Genomic DNA, 26580 nt, shown 5'->3' with positions numbered 1-26580 from the left:
ACTAAGTTACCGCAAGTGAAGAGCAACATAATCCACTTGTTAGGCTACATAACATGCTGGCTAAATGTTCTGATCAGCGCTAATAAATGAGCCAACCAGACAAGATGATCGCGCGCGGAACTCACCTCAATTTAGCGAACATTTCCGTAGCCTAACCACCGCTAGCAACATTAGCGTATCAATAATGAGCGTTTAACCCTCCCACATGAATATAAACGTACAGTAACGTTACCATACAGTGTCATTCATATTATAATATTATACTTCACACTGCTAGGTAACGTTCGCTAGCAGGGGGGGGGGGGCAACTGTCATGCGAGTGTCGAGCGCAAACCCCCCCCCCCCCCGAGGTAGCGTCGAGACAAGTTAGCAAGTTTACATTGCTGTATATGTGTAGCCAATGTGCGAAAAGTCTAGTAAGTGTGTGCCAATGCCACCTCAGCATTATGGCTACATTTCATCCTAAGCTATATGCAGAACTTTAGCGCAATCATGACTAGGTCGGTCCACGGAAATAAAAGTTTAGGATTTGATAACAGCAACACCTTTCAGTTACAAAGAAAAAAAGTTGGTGGGTTGCCAAAGTTTGTCGGAAAAATCTGGTTTGAAAGGTGTATAGGTGACTAAGGGCCCATTATGGGGGTTTTGTCAGAGGCTAACTGGCTGGTTTCTGGCAGAAGGATCTGGAGGTTACAGACATGTTAATGAAGGTCGCCCAGAGTGACACGGCTCAGGGAAGAGAGACAGAAAACACCGTCTCTCTCCCTCTGTCTCACCGCTTCTCTTTCTTTCTCGCTCCAGCTCTCCCTCAATCTCCTCTTCCTATGTCTAACGATCTCCACTTTCCCTCCGTCTGTTTCCCTATCGAGCTGTCCGTCGCTCAAGGTCTCTTTGTCGAACTGCCTCTCTCTCTCCCTCTTCCTAACGGTCTCTTCTCCCTCCCTCTTTCTATGTCTAACAGTGTCTTTCTGACATAAACACATGTTCAACCGCCATTTGCATGAAAACGGATATCAAAGCCTCTTCCCTTCAACGCCGCCTCCTCTGTAAGAATCTCAAGGAGAAAAGACATCTGTTCACATATTTACACACACACACCTTTGTTTCTCACGCATTCTAGAAGAATAAGACATGTATTCTTAATTTTCCTCATCTTGAGAAGACTATTCTTCTCACGTCTCAGACAATGCCTGTAGCCATGCATAAAACTAGTCCTCATTGTGCACCACTTAGAGGAAAGAATTGGTCTTCTGCAGCTAAGACGCACCAAGGCGTAGCTAGGATACAGCTAGGATGATACAGGTTGTTACATCCTCTCAAACAACAATCATCACAGCTAAGATTCTAATCGCAACCCTGCTCAAAAGATGAGTCCTAACTATACTTTATATGTAACAAGAAAGACTTGTTTTCAAGATAGACCTGGCCAAGAAAGCAGCTCACATCCATTTTTTTCAGACAACCTAAACCAAACCAGTCCAATCCTATCTTCCAGGTCACCTAAACATTTTCAGACGACTAAAACCAGACAGCGTTCTGTCACGTCTATCGTTCTCACCTGACACGTGGCCCGTCGCGGAGCGGCTCTCTCACGGTCCTGCCGCGGTTGGTGCCAGGCAGCGTGCCTTGGCGCCGGCTGGCGGTGGAGTAGTCAGGGTCCAGGTCATAGGGCTCCTCCTCCTCAGGGCCCAGGCTGCGGCGGTCGTCCTCCAGTCCGTAGGGCTCTGGCTGGAAGCGTTCTGGCTGTGACCGGTTCAGGTCCACACTGCTGCTGCCCATGGGCACCTGAGGCTGGGCCACGTGGCCGTAGTCATCCTTCCGAATGGGTAAGGTCCCGTAGCTGTTCTCCGTCCGGTAGCTGTTAGCCATGGCGTAGGGATAGCGGGGCGGCCGGAAGTTGACGCCACGCGACAGGCTGCCGTAGTTGTCTGTCACATCTCCAATCCCATAGCCGTCGTGGAGGCCATAGTGACGCCCACCATACTGGCTCCCGCCGGCATCGGGGGGGAGCGTGTCGGTGTAGGAGTCGTTGTAGTTGTTGTAGGAGCGAGTGAGCGTGGAGGTGGCCTGCGGCGTGGTGATGTAGCGCTCGCCGTTCTTCAGGTAGCGCCGGTCGATGGAGTCTGTGTAGCTGCCCAGCGGGGAGGAGCCCTCGGGCAGGGGCAGGCCGTCGGGGCCCAGGGGCACCTGTCGAACCGTCCGCGTGGTCACCGTCTTCACCATCTTCGTCACCTAGAGGAGAGGAGGTCACAAAGACACAAAGTTAAATCAGTTACTACCCAATCCTGAAAGTCTAGTGTGTGTGTATGGGCCACACACACAACAGTTGATGAGGACAATGTTGAAACATTCTGATCACCCTGACATGACTGTACTTAGCAGTATGTTCAGGTGTCCCACCAGACAGACGACAGATTAATCCCGTCCCCAGACAGCTCTCTCTATATGGTATTAAGTCAGCCCGGGGAGGAGGTTACCTACAGATAAACCCAGTGAGAGACAGGTGGTTAGGACGGAGACACAGCATGGACACAGCACACCGATGCAGCCTGTTGAATCACAGACAGGCCAGTGGGATGCCGATGCCACACAGTGAGAGTGCTGAGGAATGAGATGAGGACAACATTGTTCCTTTAAAGAGTGACACTGCAGGCAGGCACTGTCAATAACAGGTCGAAGGTCATGCATTGGGAAACTCCGAAGGAGAAAGGGTCGTACCATTGCTTTTCATCCATTTCTATTAGAAAAAAACAAGGCTAGGTTGTGTTGGAAATAAGGGTGAGTTTGTGTGACATGTCTCCCCCCCACATATGGAATAGGGGGCCATTTCGGAAGGTGACAGTCATAACTGGGGACTGACTGTCTTATAGAGCACTAGTATACTATATCTACTGTATATCGATACATTTTGTACTTCCTACATCACACTCCTACTTGTCTGAGTCCTGAAGCCGTCTGGCAGTCGGAGAGTTAGCTGCATCTAACCTCAGCCTAAGGTTCAGCATTGATACAGAAACCAATTTGCTGCCCAGTGAATTCTGCAGTGGCGATAATTGGCTATTTTGTCCGCGGCTATAAATTCATTTTCAGAATTAATGAGATTGATGAAAATTAATCGTCATTGAAAGGGGCCCCATGTCTGATGCGATTCGCGTTGTGCCTGACAAGGTGCACGGAGAGGGTCCATTCCCACAAGAATTGAAGCAAAGGCATGAAACGATAACGAGGAAACTCAATAAGGTCCTAAACATCTCAAAAGAGGAAGCAGGGAACAACACGTGAATCATAAATGTTAAACGTTCACAGTCATTACATATGAGAACTTGAAATCTTGATCCCATTTTCACAAAGCCTTTAGTTTGTTCACACCCTGTCCCCAACTGTGAGGTATTTTAAATTCAAATCGGCCAAGAAACGGTCTATTTCCAGTCATGTTAGGGAATAATTATGGCGCTTTGGTAACATCTAAAGACCACCCTTCACTGCCATCCATCGGTTTGCTACTTCACACTACGCTGGCAGAGCTGCTCCCCCTCCCTTCGAGTGTAACTCGCACACAATCTTCCCTTTCATGTTAAAAATAAAGCCTTTGTCAGATTCCAAACTTAATGAAACAGCTTGAACCGCTGGCCTTGAAATAACAGGCTGGCTTTCTCTTCTCAGCTGCTTGATTAGAGGACTTTTATTGCCATTCATTTCAAACGGAGGTGGTGACGGTAATTGAGTGCAGGTCTGGTTGGGACGGGGGTCGCTCTTCACTCAAAAGGACCCGATGCCTCCTACACTGTGCTGAAATGTGGAGATGATCTCTTAGGCCTGGGGTTGAGGACCACTACCAGGAACTATTCAGCAGTGTTCTTCAATCCTGATTCTGGTCCTAAAACGGTATAACCACCACAGGCTAAACATCTGCCGTGGCCCAAACTCCCACCATCTTTGACGAGCCCGTCTTCCAACTCAGCCAGGGAGAGAAGCCTTGAGGAACACCCCGTTTTTGTACTAACATGACTTCTAAAGAGCCTTCGCTGGTACGGCACGAGAAACCCTCAGACAGGTTTCAAACAGAACTTTGATCCGCTATAGATCACAACATGCAAAAACAAGCAAACCGGGGGCCTGGGGATGGTGCTTCAGAGAAGGCTACAGAAAAGGCCCATCTAGACTACTGTAAACGGGCTAAACGAGAATCTCTAAAACGCTGGTGTGTGTGTTTGTGGGTCTGTATGTATTTGTCAGGGCCATGTGGCTAAGGCAGTGCGCTCCCTCGCTCTAATGGAAGGTGCTTGCAGTCAAACCGGGGCCTATGTTTACCAAGTGTTAGGCTGTTAAAGGGGAGGGAGGGCAGGCATCCCACGCTGTTTTTATAGCGCCGTAACACTTTCACCATCTCTGCCGCATTCAACTTTTATAGACAGAGAGCTCAAACTGATAAACCAACTGCCCGGGAGTTAGTGGGAGGTTTAGGGAGATATGAGCAGGAAGGGTTAGGGGTTCACTTTAAGACAAAAAACAGCCTTTGGGTTCTTTACTGTGTCTGTCTGTGATGGGGTGGGAGAAGAGGTGGGCACTGGGGTGCTGGGTTTGGACTGCGGTGAGATGGAACCTTCCGGCACCATCAGGGTCTCGATGATGGTCACTGGCAGGTAAGTGTGGCGGGTGATGGTTTTGATCACCTTGGTCACCTATGGGAAAGTGTTGATGGCGGAGGTGGTCAATAAGTAGTACCGGGCATCACATTGGCAGTTGTCTGCACATACACGGTACATGGACGAGCCTGTTGATTCAACGCATTCAACAACATAGGAAAAAGATTATCACCAAAACAATGACAGCGTAAAAACAGAACATTCAAATTGACTGCCGCTACAGTTTAGCATTTTGTATCCGAGTGGGTTTCGTTCTTTCCATTCAAACCTTTCTCCCTCGTGTGTGCTGTTGTGTATTAAGGCCTGTTGTGTTGTTTGAGTTTGTGGCGTGCCTTAACCCTCATTTACTCCCATCCACAGGACACGGAAGGAACGCTGCTGCTTTTTATAGCTTTTATTTACCTCCTTTAAAAGAACAGTATCACACAACCCTCACTGGACCACGTCCAGAGAAAAGCACAGTGTGTTGGGAGGGAGATGGAGGATGGACATGGTGACGCCCATTCCCTGTGTGTGTGTATGTGTGTGCTTGCACGTGATGCAGAGCCTTCCCTTCCCACCAGTTAGCGAGTACCACATACTAGCCAGCCAGTTGACTGACTCACTCTTTCACAGCTGGAGCGGTTAGATAGTTAGCCTTTAAACAGCGAACGCCACTCCACATTAACTTATTCCCAGGCCTTCTTCTGGTCTGTTTGTTTCAGTGTGGTGGCTGGCTACTGATACTGCTTATACTGCTGCTTGCCTTGTTTGCATATGTGTTTAGCATTAAAAAAAACATGTTTTTTTCCAAAAGCAATAGTGTGAAATCTCGTTGTGCTTGGAGGGGATACTCAGAATACATGAAAGGAAATGCATTAGCAGTAAGTAGCCAGCTGGAGCCTCCTGTTCAAAGGAACCCAATTACACATACTGTAAATTCAACAGATACGAAAAAGAGTGAGAGGGCGAGGGAGAGTAAGAGAAAGAAAGAGAGGGAGAGAAAGCGATTGAGAGAGAGGGATGAAAGTCTGGAAATGTCACGTATGCAGGCGGCTTCCATCACAAGCTGGCTGGCCAACCGATGACACCAATTAGAAAGGAACGGTCAAAACCGTCTCTTAATCTGCTTCTTCCCCTCAAAATGACTTCCAAAAAGCATCCTCTTTCATCCCTATGGAGTTGTGTCCTTAAAATCAGTGACCCTCACTCCCTCAATCCCCAAGCCCAAGCCCTTGATTAATGTTTTATTTAGCTGTGTGTGTGTGTGTCTGTGTGCGTGTGTGTGTGCCTGTTCGCTTTAGTGTACATGTGTCCAATCCCTTACAATAGGATAGCAGCACACACAGTGAAACAGAGGGATTAGCTGGGCTGTTTAATTGCAGACTCTGTAGTGTCTCTAGTGTACCAGCAGCTCTAGCCAGGGTCATTCCCTAGGGTCCCTCCCTAGGGAACCAGACTTCGGAAAATAACATCTCCGCTCTATTTGGCCTGCGTCCCAAATTGCACCCTACTCCCTATATGGTGCACTAGTTTTGACCAGAGCTCTATAGAACTTGGTGCCATTTTGGGAGCCCCATTCCATCCGGAAGCACACTGCACTGAGACACTGTCTGGAGAGGTAGTGTGCATGGCGTGGAGCAGGCCTGACTGAAGGGGGAAAGCTGTGAGCTACGTTCAGGAAGGACAGTAAGAGTAAAAATACTGGAGCGTTGGGCTGGCTGTGATGCGGTAAGAGACAGACTGCCTGTGTGACAGAAGGGTGTGGCCGAACGCGGCTGACATGGGCACACACAAAATGGTGTCGTGAGTTGATAGTAAAGTGATGAGGGGGGAAATTTTTCCAACTCACCTTCAGGTTAGTTGACATATCCTTATATAGAAACAACAAAACACAATAGAGGGGAATCAAGAAAAAAGAACCCGCAACACAGAATACTGTAGGAGCAATACTGAAACAGTAACCAAATTGTAAGACAAAATCTGGGCAGCTGGCTAAAGGATCACGGGCCTTAGAGACCGTCACTTTAGGCTGCCGAGTTACCATAAAACAATATCCATGCTGTTTTACTGCAGCAACCTGCCACATACATTTCACAGGGTTGTAAGCAACCCAAACAATTTGTTGCATTAAAAAGTTTCAATATAGTGTGTGGGCATTGAATTTCTTCTCCTCCAGCACCTAGGTACCAACTACCTAATTTGATGTGATGTGTGACAACGTTGCTTCCCCCAGTACCTTGGTTTCTGTGCGTCGCGTGGTGCCGTCGTCGGAGGTGACCACAGACACGTGGGAGGTGGGTGTGCCAGGGTCCTCCTCAATGGTGACCGTCTCCTCCACCATCTCCTGGGGCTCCTGCATCATGGCCAGAGACGTCTGGTTACTGGGGCTCTGCTCCTGGAGAGAGAGTGAGGGAGGGAAGGAAGAAGAGGACACTTGTGGACATGGAGTGGACCATAATATACAAAGTGATGTTTTTTTTTAAAGGAGATCTGTGTGCCGATCACTTTGGGCATTTTTCTATTGATAGCACAGTCGGAGTGATAGTGGATCTGTAACCACCGGGGTATAATGTATGTAGTCTGGACTCTGGTACTGAACCTACACACACACACACACACACACCATACATACAAGGTCTGAGGATGCAATTTATACGCAGTTACAATATCTCATCATCAGAAAAGATTTATCCAGTCAGAAGTGGCCATAGCACTCAATGAACCCAAAGCCTAGAGGGCTATCAGGCATATTGCATTTGATCCATATTGTGTCGGTGTGCGTGCGTGTAAAGAACTACCTGTTCCTGCCACAGGAAGTTCCATGAGGTCATCCACTACTGTACCAACACTCTGGTTCCATACTCAAAGATAATTAACATCAACAAACTACTGTACACCCTCTTCATGTGGAATATAGGAAGGAAGCCATTTGCATTTAATCATCAACAACCAAGTAGCGAGCGCAAGAGAGAGAGAGCGACGGAGGGAGAGAGAGAGAGTGAGAGAAAGAACTCAAGACAGAATAAGAGCAAGAGGGAGAGATGAGTTGTGTGTGGCATTGTGGGTTTAGCAAAGTGGCGTGGAGGGAGGGAGGGCTGGGTGAGGCAGGCACAGAGTTGATGATGCCAGAGGGACGGTTTGTTTTCTATGAGTCTTTGAAGGTGCTAACAAGCGGGCAGTTCTTCATTGATTAGCCAAGCAGTGTTAGCTAGCCGCTTCAAAGACCCTCTGTCTCACTGAAACCTGATTGATCTGCTGCCCGTCCGTCTTGCTGATCAGTCAGAAGACTCCGCTTTCATGTTGGGGATCTTCTCCTCCCTAATCCTTTGGGCCGGGCTGTTAGGTTTGCGTGTGTGTACAGGGATGGGAGGGGAGGGGAATTCTGGACATCGTTTTCAGGGACAAAGTCAAAGAAAGTTTCTCCTCGTCACAGCAGTAGAGTCAATTAGTGAAGTCAATTGTGTGTTAAGTAATTTCCCTCGGAGCAGTGTGTCAGCCCTCCGTTATTGGGACTAATGACTGGGAAGAATAGCTGAGGTACAGAGAGTCATTTTCTCAGTCAACTGTTGTGGGACGTTTGAAAAAGCAATTGACCTTTGGTTAATCAAGTAGTGTGGGATGAAAGCTCTCTTTGTAACGGTCCTCAGAACAGAGTGTTTATTTCCCTAGCAATGTGATGTAATACTTGGTGGTTCTTTGTGTAGGACGAGACCAAAAACCTGCTGCAGTCAGAATTGTCCCCATCTCCGGTACTGTACACACAGTAAAGTATGTCTGACGTGGGCCAGACCTGTCAGTTTGAACATCCCTTCACCGGGATGCAGGGAACTCACAGGCTTGAAGGCTGACTAGAGGACTGAACTATGGCGTGCGAGTTTAGAAGTCGGCAACTGTGCAAGCATGCAAGAGAGTGCATCCGTGTGTGGACAGTGAATTCTCAGCTGTGGTAGCCAGCCAACGGCCAGGACAGCTCTTCCTGGCTATACTTGAGACACCACATCCCTGAACGCCAGAAAATACCATCAAAACAGGACTATGTAATCAAAGGCCGCCACTTAAAAGACTAACAAGCAAGCTGTGGCTAGAGCAAAGCAACTCAGCGGCCTACTAGCTGACTAACCAGCTGCTTGATCCCAGAGTAATGCCTCGTCCGTCCTTCCCCCTCTCTCTTCCTGCCTATTCCCTCCCTCTCTTAACCCACTCCCACCCTTCAAAAGAAAGAAAGAAAGAACGAAAGAGAGCAAAAAGAAAGAATGAAAGAAAGAACGAAAGAAAGAGGACGCATACTGGGAAGAGATGGGGGAGGCTGTCATCTAAAGGTGACCTTTCATTGGGATAAACATAAAAAGAATGCGCGCACACATGCGTGTCCAAGTGATATGTACTGTTGCCATGATACACATCCTATAACTATACTGAACAAAACTACAAACGCAACATGTTAAGTGTTGATCCCATGTTTCATGAGCTGAAATGAAAAAGAATCAAGAAATATTCCACGCACAAAAGGTTTCTCTCTCAAATTGTGCACACATTTGTTTACATCCCTATTAGCGAGCATTTCTCCTTTGCCAAGATAATCCATCAACATGACAGGTGGCATATCAAGATGCTGATTAAACAGCATGATCATTACAGGTGCACCTTGTGCTGGGGACAATAAAGGGCCACTTTAAAATGTGCAGTTTAGTCTCAATACAATGCCACAGATGTCTCAAGTTGAGGGAGTGTGCAATTGGCATGCTGACTGCAGCTATGTCCACCAAAGCTGTTGCCAGAGAATTGAATGTTCATTTCTCTACCATAAAGTGCATCCAACATCGTTTTAGAGAATTTGGCAGAACGTCCAACCCTGCCTCACAACCGCAGACCACGAGTAACCACGCCAACCCAGGACCTCCACATCCGGCTTATTTATATAAGTACACAGACCCTTTGCTATGAAACTCAAAATTGAGCTGAGGCACATCCTCTTTTTTTGATCATCCTTGAGATGTTTCTACAACTTCATTGGAGTCCACCTGTGGTAAATTCAATTCATTGGACATGATTTGGAAAGGCACACACATCTGTCTATATAAGGCCTCACAGTCGACAGTGCATTTCAGAACTAAACCAAACCATGAGCTCGAAGGAATTGTCCGTCGACCTCCGAGACAGGATTGTGTCGAGGCACAGATCTAGGGAAGGGTACCAAAACATTTCTACAGCATTGAAGATCCTGAAGAACACAGGAGGCTCCATCATTCTTAAATGGAAGAAGTTTGGAACCACCAAGACTCCTCCTAGAGCTGGCCGCCCAGCCAAACTGAGCAATCGGAGGAGAAGAGCCTTGGTCAGGGAGGTGACCAAGAACGCGATGGTCACTCCGACAGAGCTCCAGAGTTCCTCTGTGGAGATGGGAGAACCTTCCAGAAGGACAACCATCTCTGCAGCACTCCACCAATCAGGCCTTTATGGTAGAATGGCCAGACGGAAGCTCTCCTCAGTAAAAGGAACATGATAGTCTGCTAGGAATTTGCCAAAAGGCACCTCAGACCATGAGAATCTAAATTCTCTGGTCTGATGAAACCAAGATTGAACCCTTTGGCCTGAATGCCAAGCGTCACGTCTGGACACACAACAAAGACATCGCAGTAGTTTTGGGACACGTCTCTGAATGTCCTTGAGTGGCCCAGCCAGAGTCCGGATTTGAACCCAATCGAACATCGAGAGAGACCTGAAAATAGCTGTGCAGTGATGCTCCCCATCCAACCTGACAGAGCTTGAGAGGATCTGCAAAGAAGAATGGGAGAAACTCCTCAAATACAGATGTGCCAAGCTTGTAGCGTCATACCCAAGAAGACTCGAGGCTGTAATCACTGCCAAAGGTACTTCAACAAAGTACTGAGTAAAGGGTCTGAATACTTATGTAAATGGGACATTTCCCGCCCAAAAATGTATATACAAACACAAACATTTAAAAAAAAATAATAATCATTATGGGATATTGTGTGTAGATTGATGAGAATTTACCTAACAAAATGTGGAAAAAGTCAAGGGGACTGAATACTTTCCGAATGCACTGCATATTACTGTGAACCAAAGGATTACACATATTGAACAAGATCATAGCTCGGGAGGAACACAAGACAACGCAATATAGTTTGTGCAAACCGCACATTCCCCAATTACAGTTAGGTCAGCAGATGCCATACTACAGCTCCACAGAGTGAAAGACCAAAACTTCTGAGAAAGGCTTCGGTGGTCAACCAATTTAGGAGAGAGAAGGGAATAGAGAGGAGAGACTGAAGTGTCAGACAGACAATGATTTGGCCTCGAGGCAGGTGGAGGATTAGCCAAACCTGCACTTTATTCAGCCTTTTCTGTCTGTATTCGTCTCACAGTATGGGAGCAGAGGGCTGGCTCTATCCATATACCTTGCTTTACCTCTCCGACAGCTCTCCAAGAGGAGGAGACGCTTTACCTCTCCGACAGCTCTCCAAGAGGAGGAGACGCTTTACCCCTCCGACAGCTCTCCAAGAGGAGGAGACGCTTTACCCCTCCGACAGCTCTCCAAGAGGAGGAGACGCTTTACCTCTCCGACAGCTCTCCAAGAGGAGGAGACGCTTTACCTCTCCGACAGCTCTCCAAGAGGAGGAGACGCTTCACCTCTCCGACAGCTCTCCAAGAGGAGGAGACGCTTACACACAGGTGAACTCCTGACACCAGGGGTGTTAGGCTGAGTTAAAGGAAAACGCCACAAAAATGCTTCATTAGTCCACTGTTGACAACGTCCCATAATGTTTTTCTTGTCAGCAGTCAAGTTGAAGATATTGGACTTTCAGAATCCAAATTGACGATCATCAAAAAAATATTTAAAAAGTTTCACATTTTCCTATGAGATGGCCCTGTGCTCCACTAATACAGGCCTGTAAAAACTGGCAGGTCTGAATCACTACCACACAGCCCACTAGTCAGTGAGTCATGGAATTCCCCTGCAAGATGCACAGGCTGTGTCCTGAATGGCACCTTATTCCCTATGAAGTGCGCTACTCTTGACCGTGCCTATAGGGCTCGGGTCTAAAGTGCACTACGTAGGAAATGGGGTGCCATTAGGGACTCACCCACAGATTGACACAAGGTCACACAACAGTACCATGTCTAGAAGAGGGAGAGGTCTTCACGGTATTGTATATGACTATGAACATATGAATGAATCTCCTTTTGTTTACATTGAACAGAAACGTAACAAAATGCAGAGAAACAACATTATTTGAGAACGTAAATGTGATCCTGTTCAGTTTCCTTCTCAAAGTCTTGCTGTGATACGGAATCTGAGTAGTTTGAGTATTATATTTCATTGTAATGCATCTTTCGAGAATACCTCTCCCATCATTCCGAGACGTACTAATGTGGGTTGTTCTGGATGAAACGGTGGGTGAGAAAAGTAGTGAGCGGGAGATGTAGAGATACAGGGGATGTTAATTAACAGCAGCCTCCTATCTCTATCAAGCCCTGAGTCATCAATCACACAACCATCAGGCATGTCCCTGCTAGGAGATAGCAGAGGAGGGGAGGGAGGTGAGGAGGAGGGGAGAGAGGAGTGAAGGGAGGGCAGCCTCTGTGCTTGATGCTTCAGTATGAAACTATAAGTGGAACAATGATCCAAGTAGCTAGGCCTAAAACTCTGCACTTCAGTGTCAATCTTCCCTCTTGAATTATGTATGAAACGCTAAGTCTAATGTAGAAGTCCTTGCATTGGGGTTGCAAGAGAAAGAATTGAGTAACAACATCACCCATGAGAAATGTCTCAAATTGTTCTCCTGTGTAGACCACTGTGTATAACACTTCCCGGTTCTAAATATCCCAGGTAAAAAGACAGAGGGATTCCTCCAGTCTTAATCCAATACTGTACATCTAATGTGCAGTAACTGCTCAGTATGCACTAGTAAGGAATTATACCGTAGACTTGCAAGATTAAATAATTTGAGGCCCTGTGGTTAGTTGGAGTGGTTACTGTACCTCCAGTTAAGATCGAGCTCATTTGATTCCTAGCAGGCTAAGACTACCTGTGATGTGTCACCTTGCCTCTCCAGGACCTCGGTCTCCTTCCCTGCCCCAGAGCAGCATGGGTAACAGGATTTCAGTCGAAATCCTTGCCAGCAATCATTACACAATTAATCCCCCAGCAAAGACCGCTTGGGTAACCTTGGGTCGTCTAATTTCCCATCATCCCTTCTGTTCTACCGGCTGCCCTCCCGGCACCCCTCCACCAGACTCGAACTCAGGTCACATGACAAGGGTTTTTGAGGGAACGGACGTGAAACCATGCACTATATTATACTACCTTGCCCGTTACAAAACAATAAAAAACAGTAACGTGATGGAATACGCCAGCCAAAACAAGAGCTGCTTGTGGAATGGCCTGGAGGTCTGGCAGCTGCAGGGAAGTCAACAGGAGGAGGAAGAGAAACCAGGGTGACGGGCTGACAATGTGTGGCAGTGGCCCAACACAGCACACTGTCCCTGGGCTAAGACCCTCACAACAGGGCTCCAGAGCCAAGTACCCCCAGTCAGCCCCCGGCTCAGTTACTGGCAGGGCAGGGGCAGCCCGGCTGGGTCCTATCTGACTGGAATGATAGGAAGTGGAGGAGCGAACAGACGAACGGGAGAGGAGATCTAATCCGTGGTGGCTGGACGAGGGCATCCCGCTGGTGGACTGGTGACGACTTGGAGCTGGAAGTGGAGACAAACACACTCAGACCACTGGACTGGGACATGAGTTAACACAGACTCTGATCTATAGACACACACACACACACACACACACACACTTGTTCCATTAGAATGAAATGAGCAACAAATACACGCACAGCCCAGCAGAGCGACTGGGACAGGAGGTAACAAACACACACGCACGCAACAGCGGCCAAAGCCCTGACGATGCAGCCGGGCATAATCTGCCCTCCTCTGGCGAGTGATCCTGAGACAAATCTCTTTCTCTCTCCTCATGCATAGTTTCCTCGTTTCACAGGCCTGCCCTGCATCACTCCTCTCTCCCTGCCCAGCCCAGCCCAAGACATTCTTTCCTTACCGCTTCCCAGAAGCCCCTTCACCACCATGCAAACACCACCATCCCCATCTGGCCACCTATTTTGTTCCTTTGTGCTAAAGCCCCGAGTGAGTCCGGATAAAACTTGGTTGACTGGACATGTTGATGGGCTGGCTGCGAGACACAGAGTCTACCTCTGACTTTCAAGAAACGATGAGTCTAATTTAAAAACCTGGCTGTAACACAAGGGGAGGTCGGTCTGATAGCCTCACAACAGGAGCTCACAGTCTCCTCCCCCCCCACTGTGACGGAACCAGCTAACTACTAATGGAAACGCAATCCTACAAAAAAGCAACATCTGATATGATTCCAATGTCTCCAGGGCTGATGTTCATTCTGATTCATTGGCTGGGAATTTTTTTACGAAAACGTTGTTTGTTATTTCTCACATATGGCACAATTATATATGACACCTGCACACACTAAAGTCACACTTCACAAGCATTCCCACTTCATTGTCTGCAGTCAGACTTGGCTCTGGGTTGCATTCCACGCTGACAGTTCTCACTGAATATGCTCTGTCAAACACAGACAGGCTAACCAGCATGAGGATAAATCACTTCTATAGAGCTCCAGATTTCAGTAAACAGATTGAAGAAGAGGAGAAGAGAGGGGGAGAGGCGAAGATAAGGACAGAGGAGGAGACCGGCGGAAAGGATGAGGACACAAAAACAAAAAGGAGCGCTCCAACTAGAGCCGTGGTATGACATGGTGGAAACAGAGGTAAAACAACGGGGCCAGGCCTTCTGGTAGGGGTCAGTGCTCCTGGTGGGGTTGTTTGTTTGGATAGGGAGCGCGGCGCAGTTGAGAGACACGGGAGGAATTCGTCTTCCGCGGTAGCAGGGTATGGATGGAGGAGGATGGGGGGGGGGGTGTAATTATGGCCTAACTTGTAGCGAGAGGGGTGTAAGACCCCCCTCGCAGGCCGCCTGACTATATCGGGAGGGGAGGAAGGAGGGATGGGGGGTGGAGGAAGAGAGGACCGGGGGAAAAGAGAGCAACTGTTGCCAGAAGCTCAGTTCATGTGAGAGCTCCGGAGGGTTGGAGAGGGACATGTGTTCCACTTCCTGCTAGCTAGTAATGCTACGAGGCCAGGCCAGCGCTCACCGACCCCTCCACACTAAAACACGGCTGTGCTCGGCTGCCTTGGGATAAGCCATTTCATTGAATTTACAGACAAGAGAGGAAGAAAACAGCCCCACCTCATAACCCCCTGTGTGAGAGAGAACCATTAGACTTGCAGGCAGATACAGTGTAGAGCTCATAACGGGCCCCCGGGGGCCTCTGGGTATTAACACATACCTACCGTCCCCTGAAAGACAGGCTCCTTTACAAAAGTGCCAAGATGTCAGCAAAACGCTAACATATTTCTCCATCCAGTCGAGGCACAACGCATAGCACAGCGGCCACGCAGTACATCAAGATAACGGCCACCGCTTTTCAAATATGCACTCAGTGTGATGCCATTAAGCCGCCGGCCGCTGCCCAACCTTTTACAGCTCGTGTAAAGACGCAGACACACAGCCCCCAGTCATATCGTAGGCAGTTGTTTGGCATCAAGACTTCGAACCAGGCCAGGCCCAGGGGTCCGTCAGAGAATGCCCAGCAGATTTACAGCCAACCTTCAACTCTGCGGTGAGATAAGGGGGCTGTGTAATATCTGTCTCTCTTAACCATAGAGCTATTGTGCCACGTGGATAAATCTAGCACGCCAGATGGATAAATCTAGCAGGACCGTTGTGCTTCGGCACAGCCACTTTTATGTATTATTCCTCTCTCGCTGATTAAAGATATTAGCGAGGAGAGGCAGTGCTCTGTTCAGTTCCACTTTACTCTCTCTAAGTGTGAGACTGTACTGGGAGTAAACATACCCTGGCAGGGTTGATAGTGGATGGACAGGCTGAATGGTGCTAACTCACTGTGTGCCGGGTCAATTGGAAGCCCTCCCTGTGGACAGACAGAATATTTCCATCTAGAACACATCTACAGTGTTATATGATGTACTGTTTTCTCTTTAGCTCATTCAGCACAAACATAGTTCAAGGGTTTTATCTTTTGTTCTATATGTAATGTGGGTGCTTTGTGGTGTGTGTTTTGGACCCCTGGAAGAGTAGCTGCTGCCTTGGCGGCAGCTAATGGGGATTCCTAATAAAAACTAATAGACAGTAAAACAGAAGAGGGCCGAGACGACCAGACGGACTAATCTTCCAGCCTGCCCAGATAGCGGAGGAAAGGAAAGGAAGTCCGCCGGCTGCCTGAGTGATTCTAACTGGATGTTCGGTTCTAACTGGAAGTCCCTGTGACTAGGACTTGTGGCTGGAGATATGAGATAATACCATGATATAGGACTTGTATAAAGTATGGCTTTTCCATATGGTACAGCCATTGATATAGTATGCAGATGAGAATGCTATTCGTTGACAACAGCTCAGCGTTCAACACCATAGTGCCCTCAAAGCTCATCACTAAACTAAGGACCCTGGGACTGAACACCTCCATCTGCAACTGGATCCTGGACGTCCCGATGGGCTGTCCCCAGGTGCTATGGGTAGGTAGCAACACATCTGCCATGCTGCTCCTCAACATGGGAGCCCCTCAGGGGTGCATGCTCAGTCCAGTCCTGTACTCCCTGTTCACCCATGACCACACGGCCAGACACAACTCCAACACCATCATTAAGTTTACCGATGACAACAATGAGACAGCCTATAGTGGGGAGGTCAGAGACCTGGCCATGTGGTGCCAGGACAACAACCTCTCCCTCAACATGATCAAGACAAAGGAGATGTTTGTGGACTACAGGAAAAGGAGGACCGAACACGCCCCCATTCTCATCGACGGGGCTGTCGTGGAGCAGGTTGAGAGCTTCAAGTTCCTTGGTGTCCACATCACCAACACTAACATGGTCCAACCACACCAAGATAGTCGTGAAGAGGGCACAACAAAACCTATTCCCCCTCAGGAGACTGAAAATATTTGGCATGGGTCCTCAGATCCTCAAAAGGTTCTACAGCTGCACCATCGAGAGCATCCTGACTGGTTGCATCACTGCCTGGTATGGCAACTGCTCGGCCACGGACCGCAAGGCACTACAGAGGGTAGTGCGTATGGCCCAGTACATCACTGGGGCCAAGCTTCCTGCCGTCCAGGACCTCTATACAAGGCGGTGTCAGAGGAAGGCCGGAAAAATTGTCAAAGATGCCAGCCACCCTAGTCATAGACTGTTCTTTCCGCTACCGCACAGCAAGCTGTACCGGAGCGCCAAGTCTAGGTCCAAGAGGATTCTAAACAGCTTCTACCACTAAGCCATAAGACTCCTGAACAGCTAATCAAATGGCTGCCCAGACAATTTGCATTGCCCCCCCCCCCCCCCCTTCTACACTGCTGCTATTATCTGTGCATAGTCACTTTAATAACTCTACCTAGATGTACATATTACCTCAATACCGGTGCCCTCGCATATTGACTCTGTACCGGTACCCCCTGTATATATTCCCACTATTTTTATTTACTGCTGCTCTTTAATTATTTGTTATTCTTTTCTTTTCTTACTTTTTCAATTTTTTTATTTTTTTGGTATTTTCTTAAAACCTGCATTGTTGGTTAAGGGCTTGTAAGTAAGCATTTCAAATCAATGTGACAAATCAAATTTGATATGAGAATCCATTATGATATAGAATTATATAGTGGTACAGCCATTGATATGGTATGCAGACTCCATTATGATATCGGAAGAAAAGGGTCCTCCGCTGTAGTAAAGTTCAGTAGCTGTAGACGTACTACAGTAACCATGCCAGAGATCTGGGTTCTCAGGGGTTCAACCTGAGTACACATCTGTTGCCTTCTCCATTACTACCTCTCGCCATCACTCCCTGTCTACACAGAGGTCCTCTCTTCTCTCACACTGTCAGAGAACAAAAAACACACTGGGCCCTGACAACAAAGAGCTTCTGAAACATCACTCAGGACAGAGACTACAAACGCACACAGATAAAGAGGAGAGACAGGGAGGGGAAGCGAGGGAGAGTGACACTCCGAGCAAGACACAGAGAGAGAGAGAGAGAGAGAGAGAGACAGCGAGAAATAGTGAAAGAGCGAAAGCGAGAGAGACAAAGAGAGCGCGCCATCATTAAAGGCAACATTCTGCCTTAGTGCAGTGCCATTCATTTCTACTGTGAGAGGTACGTAGTAGAGCCGTCTGATTGGAACAGGATCTCTACTAAATCTCTTTTAACAAGACTGTGCAATTACTATAATAATTTTTAATTAAAGACATGACACCCCCACTCTCACTAATACCTAAAGAAAAGAGGGGAGGTCTACTTTCTCTGAACACTGAGGTGGTGAAGTAAGTGATATAAAAAGACAACAGTAGGGGTCTTTGTGATGGTGTGTGAGTGTGCGAGCGCACGCGTGTGTGCGCGCACGCACGTGAGAGAGTGTCTTCTAAGATCGGGGAAAGGGGAAAGCTCATAATGAATATTTAAAAACGAGACAGATTTCCACAGCATAGTTTTGATGGTGTGCTTTTCTGCATTTAAAATTAGAGTGAACGAGTCAACGTTTTAACCACCAAGTGCCTTGGCTGAAAAAAAGAAAATGCCTTATTTGAAGCCCTGGCTCGTACAAGGAATTATTTATTTTTTTACTCAAAAACATACACTTGCTATGCAAATTAAAAATATTAAAGAAATGTATTTTGTACGACACGGATTGTGCTCAATCGAGCTGTGAGCATATACTACGAACACAGTAAATCCTTCTGAGATTGAAGAGGTGCCTGCTGAGCTGCTGCCTGGCTGTGAATAAAGGTTGTCTTTGAATAGCGATGTCTAATAGAGCTTTTCCCCAGCTCAGTAGAGCTCCCAGGTCCCCAGGCATTGGATATGAAAGATATTTTACACTGGGTTTGGGTATGCACTTCGCAAATCTTTATTTTCAAAGTCTTGCACTATTCATTCGGAGTCTGTTGTGTAGCTCTGCGGGAGGCTGAGGTTTGGCTGGGTCAGGGAGGCGGTGGGTAGGGGAGTGTGGTAGGCAGCACTGATACAGATGAAGTATGGATTATCTCCTCTATGAGTCTGAGTGGTTAAGCCCCTGTGCTATAGCTGCTGTAGCTAGACCCACTCCCTTTCACAGTTAGTTCAGCTCCCTCTTCCAACACCACAGTCCAGCTGCAGGCCTTAGCATCTGGAGACGAGCCATCAGATACTTCCCTCCCCCTCTTCCCCTTCTCACCTCCCAGTCTCCTGCTCTGACCCGAGTCTTAGTTATGCGCAAAAGGAAATGCAGAGGAATGCAAAATCACAGGCCCAAATAAAGGGCCAGTAAACACGAAACTAAAACAACCACTACAAGCAAGGAGGAATGACCACCGCCAGGCTCCAGACATCCCATTAATAGACAGGTCACTGACCTAAAAACCATTCCCAGAAAGACGCCATTCTCGCTCTTCCTTCCCCTTCAGACACTGTCTGAAATGGTGCCCTTTTCGCCATACAGTCCACGACTTTATAGTGGCACCCTCTTCCCTAAGTAGTGCACAAAGGGGAATAGGGTGCTATTTCAGACATACCCTATAACCCCATAGAGACCTTGTAAAGATCAACATAGTAGTGTGTAGTCCATGAGCCAGAGGGTCAAATTTCACATAATGCAGGGTCATTTAGATCCTGGGGGACCAACGAACCATACCTCCGCTTTAACCATTAGGGCCTACCTCCTTGTGGTCGGAGCATTGGAGAGAGTTAAAGGGGCGGTAGCGAGTGAGAAAAATCTAATCTAATTTTATTTGTCACATGCGTCGTAAAAAACAGCAGTAGACCAAGAATGAATTGCTTCCCAACAATGCAGAGAAATAAACGTAATAATAAATACACAATGAGTAACGTTAACTTAGCTATATACACGGGGTACCAGTACTGAGTAGATGTGCATGGGTACGAGGTAATTGAGGTTCATATATACATACAACTAGGAATAAAGTGACTAGGCAGCAGGATAAATAAACTGCAACAGCAGCTTGCTTACGTGATGAGTCAAAAACGTTGGTGTAAAAAAAGGGAAGACTGTCCGGGAAGTTATTTGGTTAACTATTTAACTCATCGATCTAAGAAGAATCGTAAGATACTACATATCCGTCGACAAGGATGACTGCGTTGGATTTGTTTGCCACAAATTCAACTCAGTGTTTGGCGTGTGACGCTGGATGTGAGACTCGAGTGAGCAGAGGAATAGACTGAATGATTGATTCCTTGGATACGGGTAGAACAAACAATTGACTGTGTGAGGGAAGAGAGAATCGGGAAAAGATGGTTTAGGCAACAATAAACTCCCTACTACCATTTGAACCAAGAGAAAAATCAGGAATGAGAGGTGTACTGTGAAATAATGGATTTTTTGTTGATGTTGCTGTTAATGAAATAACTGATGCTACTATACAGAAATCCATACTCGTTGTCGGTGCACAGGCATACAGTTTAATGAGAAACCTGTTGAGCCCAGATAAACCAGGAGAAAAGTCATTCATAGATCTAGTCGATCTATTAAAATAGCACTTCAACCCCAAACCCAGTGAAATAGTGCAACGATTCAAGTTTGATTCACACATGAGAAAACCTACCGCATCAGTGGTGGAACATGTGGCCGAGTTGAGAAAATTAGCACTGGACTGTAACTACGGGAATACATTATCGCAAATGCTACTCGATTAGCTGGTGTGTGGGATTAATGATGACAGGATACAAAATCCGCTTGTTATGAGAGCCTAATCTCACGTTTGAGAACGAACTCAAACTGGCCCAGGCCATGGAGTCCGCGAAAAGAAACGCACTGGATTTGTAGGAAAGGGGCGCTACTGCGTGCCATACAGTAAAAGAGCAGCTCTGAGCGCATTGGGTTTTAAAGAAGGGAAAGCCACTGGGGCAGCAACCAATAGAGACCGTTATCGTTGCAAAAGCAAACACACAGCGTTTGACTGTAAATTCAAAACATGAAAAGTCTTATGCATGTGGGATAATAGGACACATTGAGATCGCGTGGCGCAATAAGAAAAAGCAACAGGCCACAGAAAAGAAAAATGACAAAACCAAATACCTTGCGACGCTCTCCGCTCAAAGTAATAAAAAGTGATTGATGAACAGGTCCCAGTTCAATGAGAAGTAGGGAAAAAGTGCCTAAATTGAGAGACACACCATTTACACTCAAAACAGTACACATGAGAGTAAATCACTGATTGGAGTTGCTGATGTTCAGGTGGAATATCAAGGACAAAGTAAAAGTCTGCCTCTCTTGGTAGTGGAAGGTACTGGCCCCAGTTTACGAGGGAGAGGGTGGTAGAAGGAAACAAAATTGAACTGGGATGAAATCAAACATGTCACCACAGAGCCATTGACACTGCAGCAGGTGCCTTCAAAGCATGAGCGCGTTTTCAAAGAGCAGCTAGGGACATTAATAGGGGTCCAAGCTACCATTCATGTTGCTGCAGATGCTACTCCCGGATTCTACAGGCCAATATCAATTCCATATGCCATGAAGCCTAAAGTGGATGTGGAAATTGATACTCTTTGCAGAGGATATAATTATTCCTGTCAAGTTCTGAGTGGGCAGCACCAGTTGTTCCCATACACAAACCAGATGGTTCAATCAGATAGGGGGGGTGAAGTTTTGAGGAGGATGGAAGAGGCCGGTCTCCGGCTGAAGAGGAGCAAGTGTACACTGTTAGCTGATGAAGTGCAGTACCTGGGTCACAAGGTGGACGCCAAGGGGTTACACGCTGTCAAAGCTAAAGTAAGGGCTGTCGTGGAAGCTCTAGCTCCGACAAGCGTTACAGAGCTGGAAGCATATCTAGGTTACTGAACTGTTACAAATCGCTTCCTCCCTAACCTCTTAGCTCCACTGCATCAACTGTTAAGGAAGGACGTGGGCTGGAATGGTAAGAAAGACAAGAAGAAGATTTAGCGAAGTCAAAAGGAGTTACTGCAATCAGAAGTGCTGGTGCACTACTCAGCAGACAGAGATTTCATCTTATCGTGTGATGCCTCATCGTATGGTGTGGGGGCGGTTCTATCACACCGGATGGAGAACGGCACAGAGAAACTTATCGGGTTCATGTCAAGAACATTGTTGCCAGCAGAGAAAAAGTACTCCCAGCTGGACATGGAAGGACTGGCTGTCATTCGGAATACAGAGATTTCACAAGTTCTTATACGGTAGAACATTCACTATTGTGACCGAACATAAGCCTATGATCTCTGTTTCATGAAGAAAAGCTAGTACTACAAATGGTCTCGCCAAGAGTTCAACGTTGGGCTGTGTGGCTCAGGGCCTACGCGTACAGAAGAATCTACAAGCCAGGTAGACACCATGGGAACGCTGATGCTCTGAGTAGGCTGCCCGTTCCAGAACTTATCGTTCATTAAGGAAAAAATGACCAAGTCTTCATGATTGATGTGTTGGATGATGACGCAACGGTTAACACAGCGCAAATCAGGCAATGGACTTCAAAAGATGTGACGCCATCACAAGTGTATGAATTTATCCTGAAAGGATGGCCTACAGTCACAGCCTCAGATCATGCCTTACTACGCTCGCCACTTGGCCTTGAGTGTTGGAGATGGGTGTGTTCTGTGGGGTTCAAGAGAAGATATCCCACCACAAGAGCGGGGTACACTACTGAAGTTTTTGCACCAGTCGCATCCAGGAATGTACAGAATGAAAGGCCTAGGAAAGTAATGTCTGGCAGCTGTACATATAAAGTATCAGTCAAAAGTTTGGACACTACTCATTCAAGGGTTATTTTTTATTATTTTCTACATTGTTGAATAGTGAAGGCATCACAACTATGAAATAACACATGGAATCATGTAGTAACCCAAAAAAGTATCAAATCAAAATATTTATATTTGAGATTCTTCAAAATAGCCACCCTTTGCCTTGACAGCTTTGCACACTCTTGGCATTCTCTCAACCAGCTTCATGAGGTAGTCACTCGCAAAGACACAGCGGTTGGAACCAACAATCTCAAATTTGGACTCATCAGACCAAAGGACAGATGTCCACTGGTCTAACGTCCAATGCTCATGTTTCTTGGCCACAGCAAGTCTCTTCTTCTTTTTGGTGTCCTTAAGTAGTGGTTTCTTTTCAGCAATTCGACCATGAAGACCTGATTCATGCGGTCTCCTCTGAACAGTTGATGTTGAGATGTGTCTGTTACTTGAACTCTGTGAAGCATTTATTTGGGCTGCAATCTGAGGTACAGTTAATTGTCAATTTCTGAGGCTGGTAACTCTAATGAACTTATCCTCTGCAGTAGAGGTAACTCTGGGTATTCCTTTCCTGTGGCGGTCCTCATGAGCCAGTTTCATCATAGCGCTTGATGGTTTTTGCGATTGCACTCGAAGAAACGTTCAAAGTTCTTGAAATTTTCCGTATTAACTGACCTTCATGTCTTGAAGTAATGATGGACTGTCGTTTCTCCTTGCTTATTTGAGCTGTTCTTGCCATAATATGGACTTGGTCTTTTACCAAATAGGGCTATCTTCTGTATACCACCCCTACCTTGTCACAACACAACTGATTGTCTCAAACGCATTAAGAAGGAAAGAAATTCCACAAATGAACTTTTAACAAGGCACACCTGTTAACTTCTCTAGGGTACTCGAGACGGTAGCATCCCACCTCTTCAACAGCCAGTGAAACTACAGAACGCCAAATTCAAATACAGAAATACTCATTATAAAAATTCAGAAAACAAAACATATTTTACATAGGTTTAAAGATTAACGTCTAGTGAATCCAACCACGGTGTCAGATTTAAAAAATGCTTTACGGCGAAAGCATACCTTATTTGAGAACATAGCCCAGCAGACAAATCATTACAAACAGTAACCAGCCAAGTAGAAGAGTTACACACGTCAGAAATAGAGATAAAATTAATCCCTTACCTTTGATGATCTTCATATGGTTGCACTCAGCAGACATTCATTTACTCAATAAATGTTCCCTTTGTTCAATAAAGTGTCTTTATATCCAAAATCCTCTGTTTTCTTCAGTAATCCACAGGCTCAAACGCAGTCAAAACAGGCAGACAAAAAATTGTATCCGTAAAGTTCATAGAAACTTGTCAAACGTTGTTTATATTTAATCCTCAGGTTGTTTTTAGCCTAAATAATCAATAATATTTCAACCGGACAATAACGTCGTCAATATAAAAGGTAAACAAGAAAGGCACTCTCTCGGTCGCGCATGAAAAAGCTCTGTGACACTTTAGGGTCCACTCATTCAGACTGCTCTTACTTCTTCATTTTTCAGAATACAGGCCTGAAACAATTTCTAAAGACTGTTGACATCTAGTGGAAGGCATAGGAACTGCAATTTGAGTCCTAAGTCAATGGATACTGTAATGGCCTTGAATAGAAAACTACAAAACCAAAAAAAAGAAAAATACTTCCTGAAATGATTTTTCTCAGGTTTTCGCCTGCCAAATCAGTTCTGTTATACTCACAGACACTATTTAAACAGTTTTGGAAACTCTAGAGTGTTTTCTATCCAAATCTACCAGTTATATGCATATCATATCTTCTGGGCCCGAGTAGCAGGTAGTTTAATTTGGGCATGCTTTTCATCCAAAATTCCGAATGCTGCCCCCTACCCTAGAAGTTAATTGAAATGCATTCCAGGTGACCACATCATGGAGCTGGTTGGGAGAATGCCAAGAGTGTGCACAGCTGTCAAGGCAAAAGGTGGCTACTTTGAGAAGAACCTCAAATATAAAATATATTTTGATTTGTTTACGACATGATTCCATATGTTATTTAATAGGTGTAATGTCTCCACTATTATTATACAATGCAGAAAACAGTCAAAATAAAGAAAATGATTAAATGTCTAAACTTTTGACTGGTACTGTGTATTTACACACCTACTCATTCAGCCCTCCGTTTACTGTAGTCAGCTCCTTGATCTTGCTGACGTTGAGGGACAGGTTGTTGTCCTGGCACCACACTGTTGTTTCGTCAGCAAACTTAATTATGGTGTTGGAGTCGTACGCATGCAGTCATGGGTGAACAGGGAGTACAGGAGGGGACTAACCATGCACCCCTGAGTTACCCCCGTGTTGAGGGTCAGCACGGTGGATGTGTTGTTGCCTACCCTCACCACCGGGTGGCGGCCCATCAGGAAGTCCAGGATCCAGTTGCAGAGGGAGGTGTTCAGTTCCAGAGTCCTTAGCTTAGCGATGAGGTTGGAGGGCACTATGGTATTGAACGCTGAGCTGTAGTCAATGAACAGCATTCTCACACACTGTAGGTGTTCCTCTTGGCCAGGTGGGAGTGGGCAGTGTAATAGAGATTGCGTCATCTGTGGATCTGTTGGGACGGTATACGAATTGGAGTGGGACCAGGGTGTCCGGGATGATGGTGTTGATCATCATTTCGATGGGAAATCGTCATTTAAACAGGTTACACCTTGGCGTTCTTGGGAACAGTGAGCTAAACAAGGACTATGCGTAGAATAATAACGATCACCAAGCACTTGACTGAGCAACGGAAGAGCAGCCCTCCAGCCAAAAAGAGAGAGAGAGACACACACCAGAAAAGCTCGGTGGTATTCATTAAGCACCACATGGAAGAAAGCGAGCGGTGTCCCCTAATGAATAAAACTCTGTACCGGAGCAGTCCCAGTCCGCGTCCCAATGTCTCAGCTCTGTGATTACCAACCGAGGCGCAGCAGAGAGGGCTGAACGGCTCGTTGTCTCCCTTAGACAGAGACGTCCGGTGTGCTCCGAGGGTAATTACCCAGAATTCCAGGAACAAGGGTCCCACTAACCTCTGCCGTCGCCGAGCAGCTGCCAAATCAGTTTAGTCTCATCTCCACCTTAGGACCCTGGGTACTTTCCAACTTCGACATCTGCTACTTCGCTAGTGAATACACCTCATCTGACCTGCATAGATACTCTAGATATTGCATACAGTCCTGTGCTGTGAGGTACGCCCACCATGAGAACGGCTGATCCTAGATACGCATGATAGACACAGAAGTTACGAGGTCATCGAGGAGTACAGAGAACAACCACAGATAACGTCAACAGTGCCTCTTCGTGCGGACATTTCCCTCAACATAACTGTAGTGGGAAAAGCATTGCAAATGTGAAGTTAAGCGCTTTATTGCTTGTACAGCAATTTTATGAACAACGGCAATGAGAATCTGGGCTGGTACTGTTTGGGCGTGTTCCAAATGGCCCCCCCATTTCCTATATAGCGCGGGCCCTGGTCAAAAGTTGTGCACTAGGTAGGAAATAGGGTGCCATTTGGAACACAGCCTCTATCTAGATGGGAAGGAAAAGCAGAAGAGTCATTCTGCTTTCCTGGTTTCTGACTCTGCCCACTATGGAATGCAGATGGGCCCGGCGGCCTGGTAGTCTACCATAAAGGAAGTCAGAGAAACTTGAACAGTATGGGCTACAATACACAACCCAGCTCCACTTCCAACTGTACAGAAACAAACTGAAGAGAACGTAGCCTAACTGCTGGCCTTGTCTGTCTGAAGCTTACAGTATCACTTCCAGGAGTCTGGAGTCCAGTGTTTGCCTTATCTATGGAGGTCGTCAGTAGTATCACCTTTAAACTAGCTGGCAGGTCAGGACTGGAGAAGCTCATTGTATGTGTGAATGTCCGTTGGGACCGAGGCACATGCTCTGGGCCATACAGGGAGATATAGGGGTTGATTGAGCGGGGGGAGCAGTACACACTGTCTGCAGCCTAAAAATAGAGTGGAGGGTGTGAGCATAGAGAGCACTGCAGCTAGACTGGCTCTGCTCGGGGGGGGGGGGGGGGGGGGGGGGGCAGGCAGTGTTCTCCG

At 46.7% G+C, this 26580-nt stretch overlaps 1 protein-coding gene across 1 annotated transcript in view; it reads right to left on the bottom strand.

Moving 5' to 3' along the window:
- The window catches only part of LOC120036860 (armadillo repeat protein deleted in velo-cardio-facial syndrome homolog), a 104648-nt gene that overhangs the window by 61115 nt on the left and 16953 nt on the right, over positions 1–26580 (bottom strand). Inside the window, exons 2-3 of the mRNA XM_038983188.1 lie at positions 6865–7023; positions 1559–2232 (exon numbers count right to left, since the gene is read on the bottom strand). Of these exons, the coding sequence (XP_038839116.1) occupies positions 1559–2232; positions 6865–7023 (833 nt within the window). The remainder of the gene's footprint in view (positions 1–1558; positions 2233–6864; positions 7024–26580) is intronic.

This window comes from Salvelinus namaycush, chromosome 1 (genome assembly GCF_016432855.1).
Source record: "Salvelinus namaycush isolate Seneca chromosome 1, SaNama_1.0, whole genome shotgun sequence".
In the NCBI taxonomy this organism is placed as follows: domain Eukaryota; kingdom Metazoa; phylum Chordata; class Actinopteri; order Salmoniformes; family Salmonidae; genus Salvelinus; species Salvelinus namaycush.
Note: the sequence above shows the minus strand (reverse complement) of the source record. Positions and strands in the feature narration are given on the sequence as shown.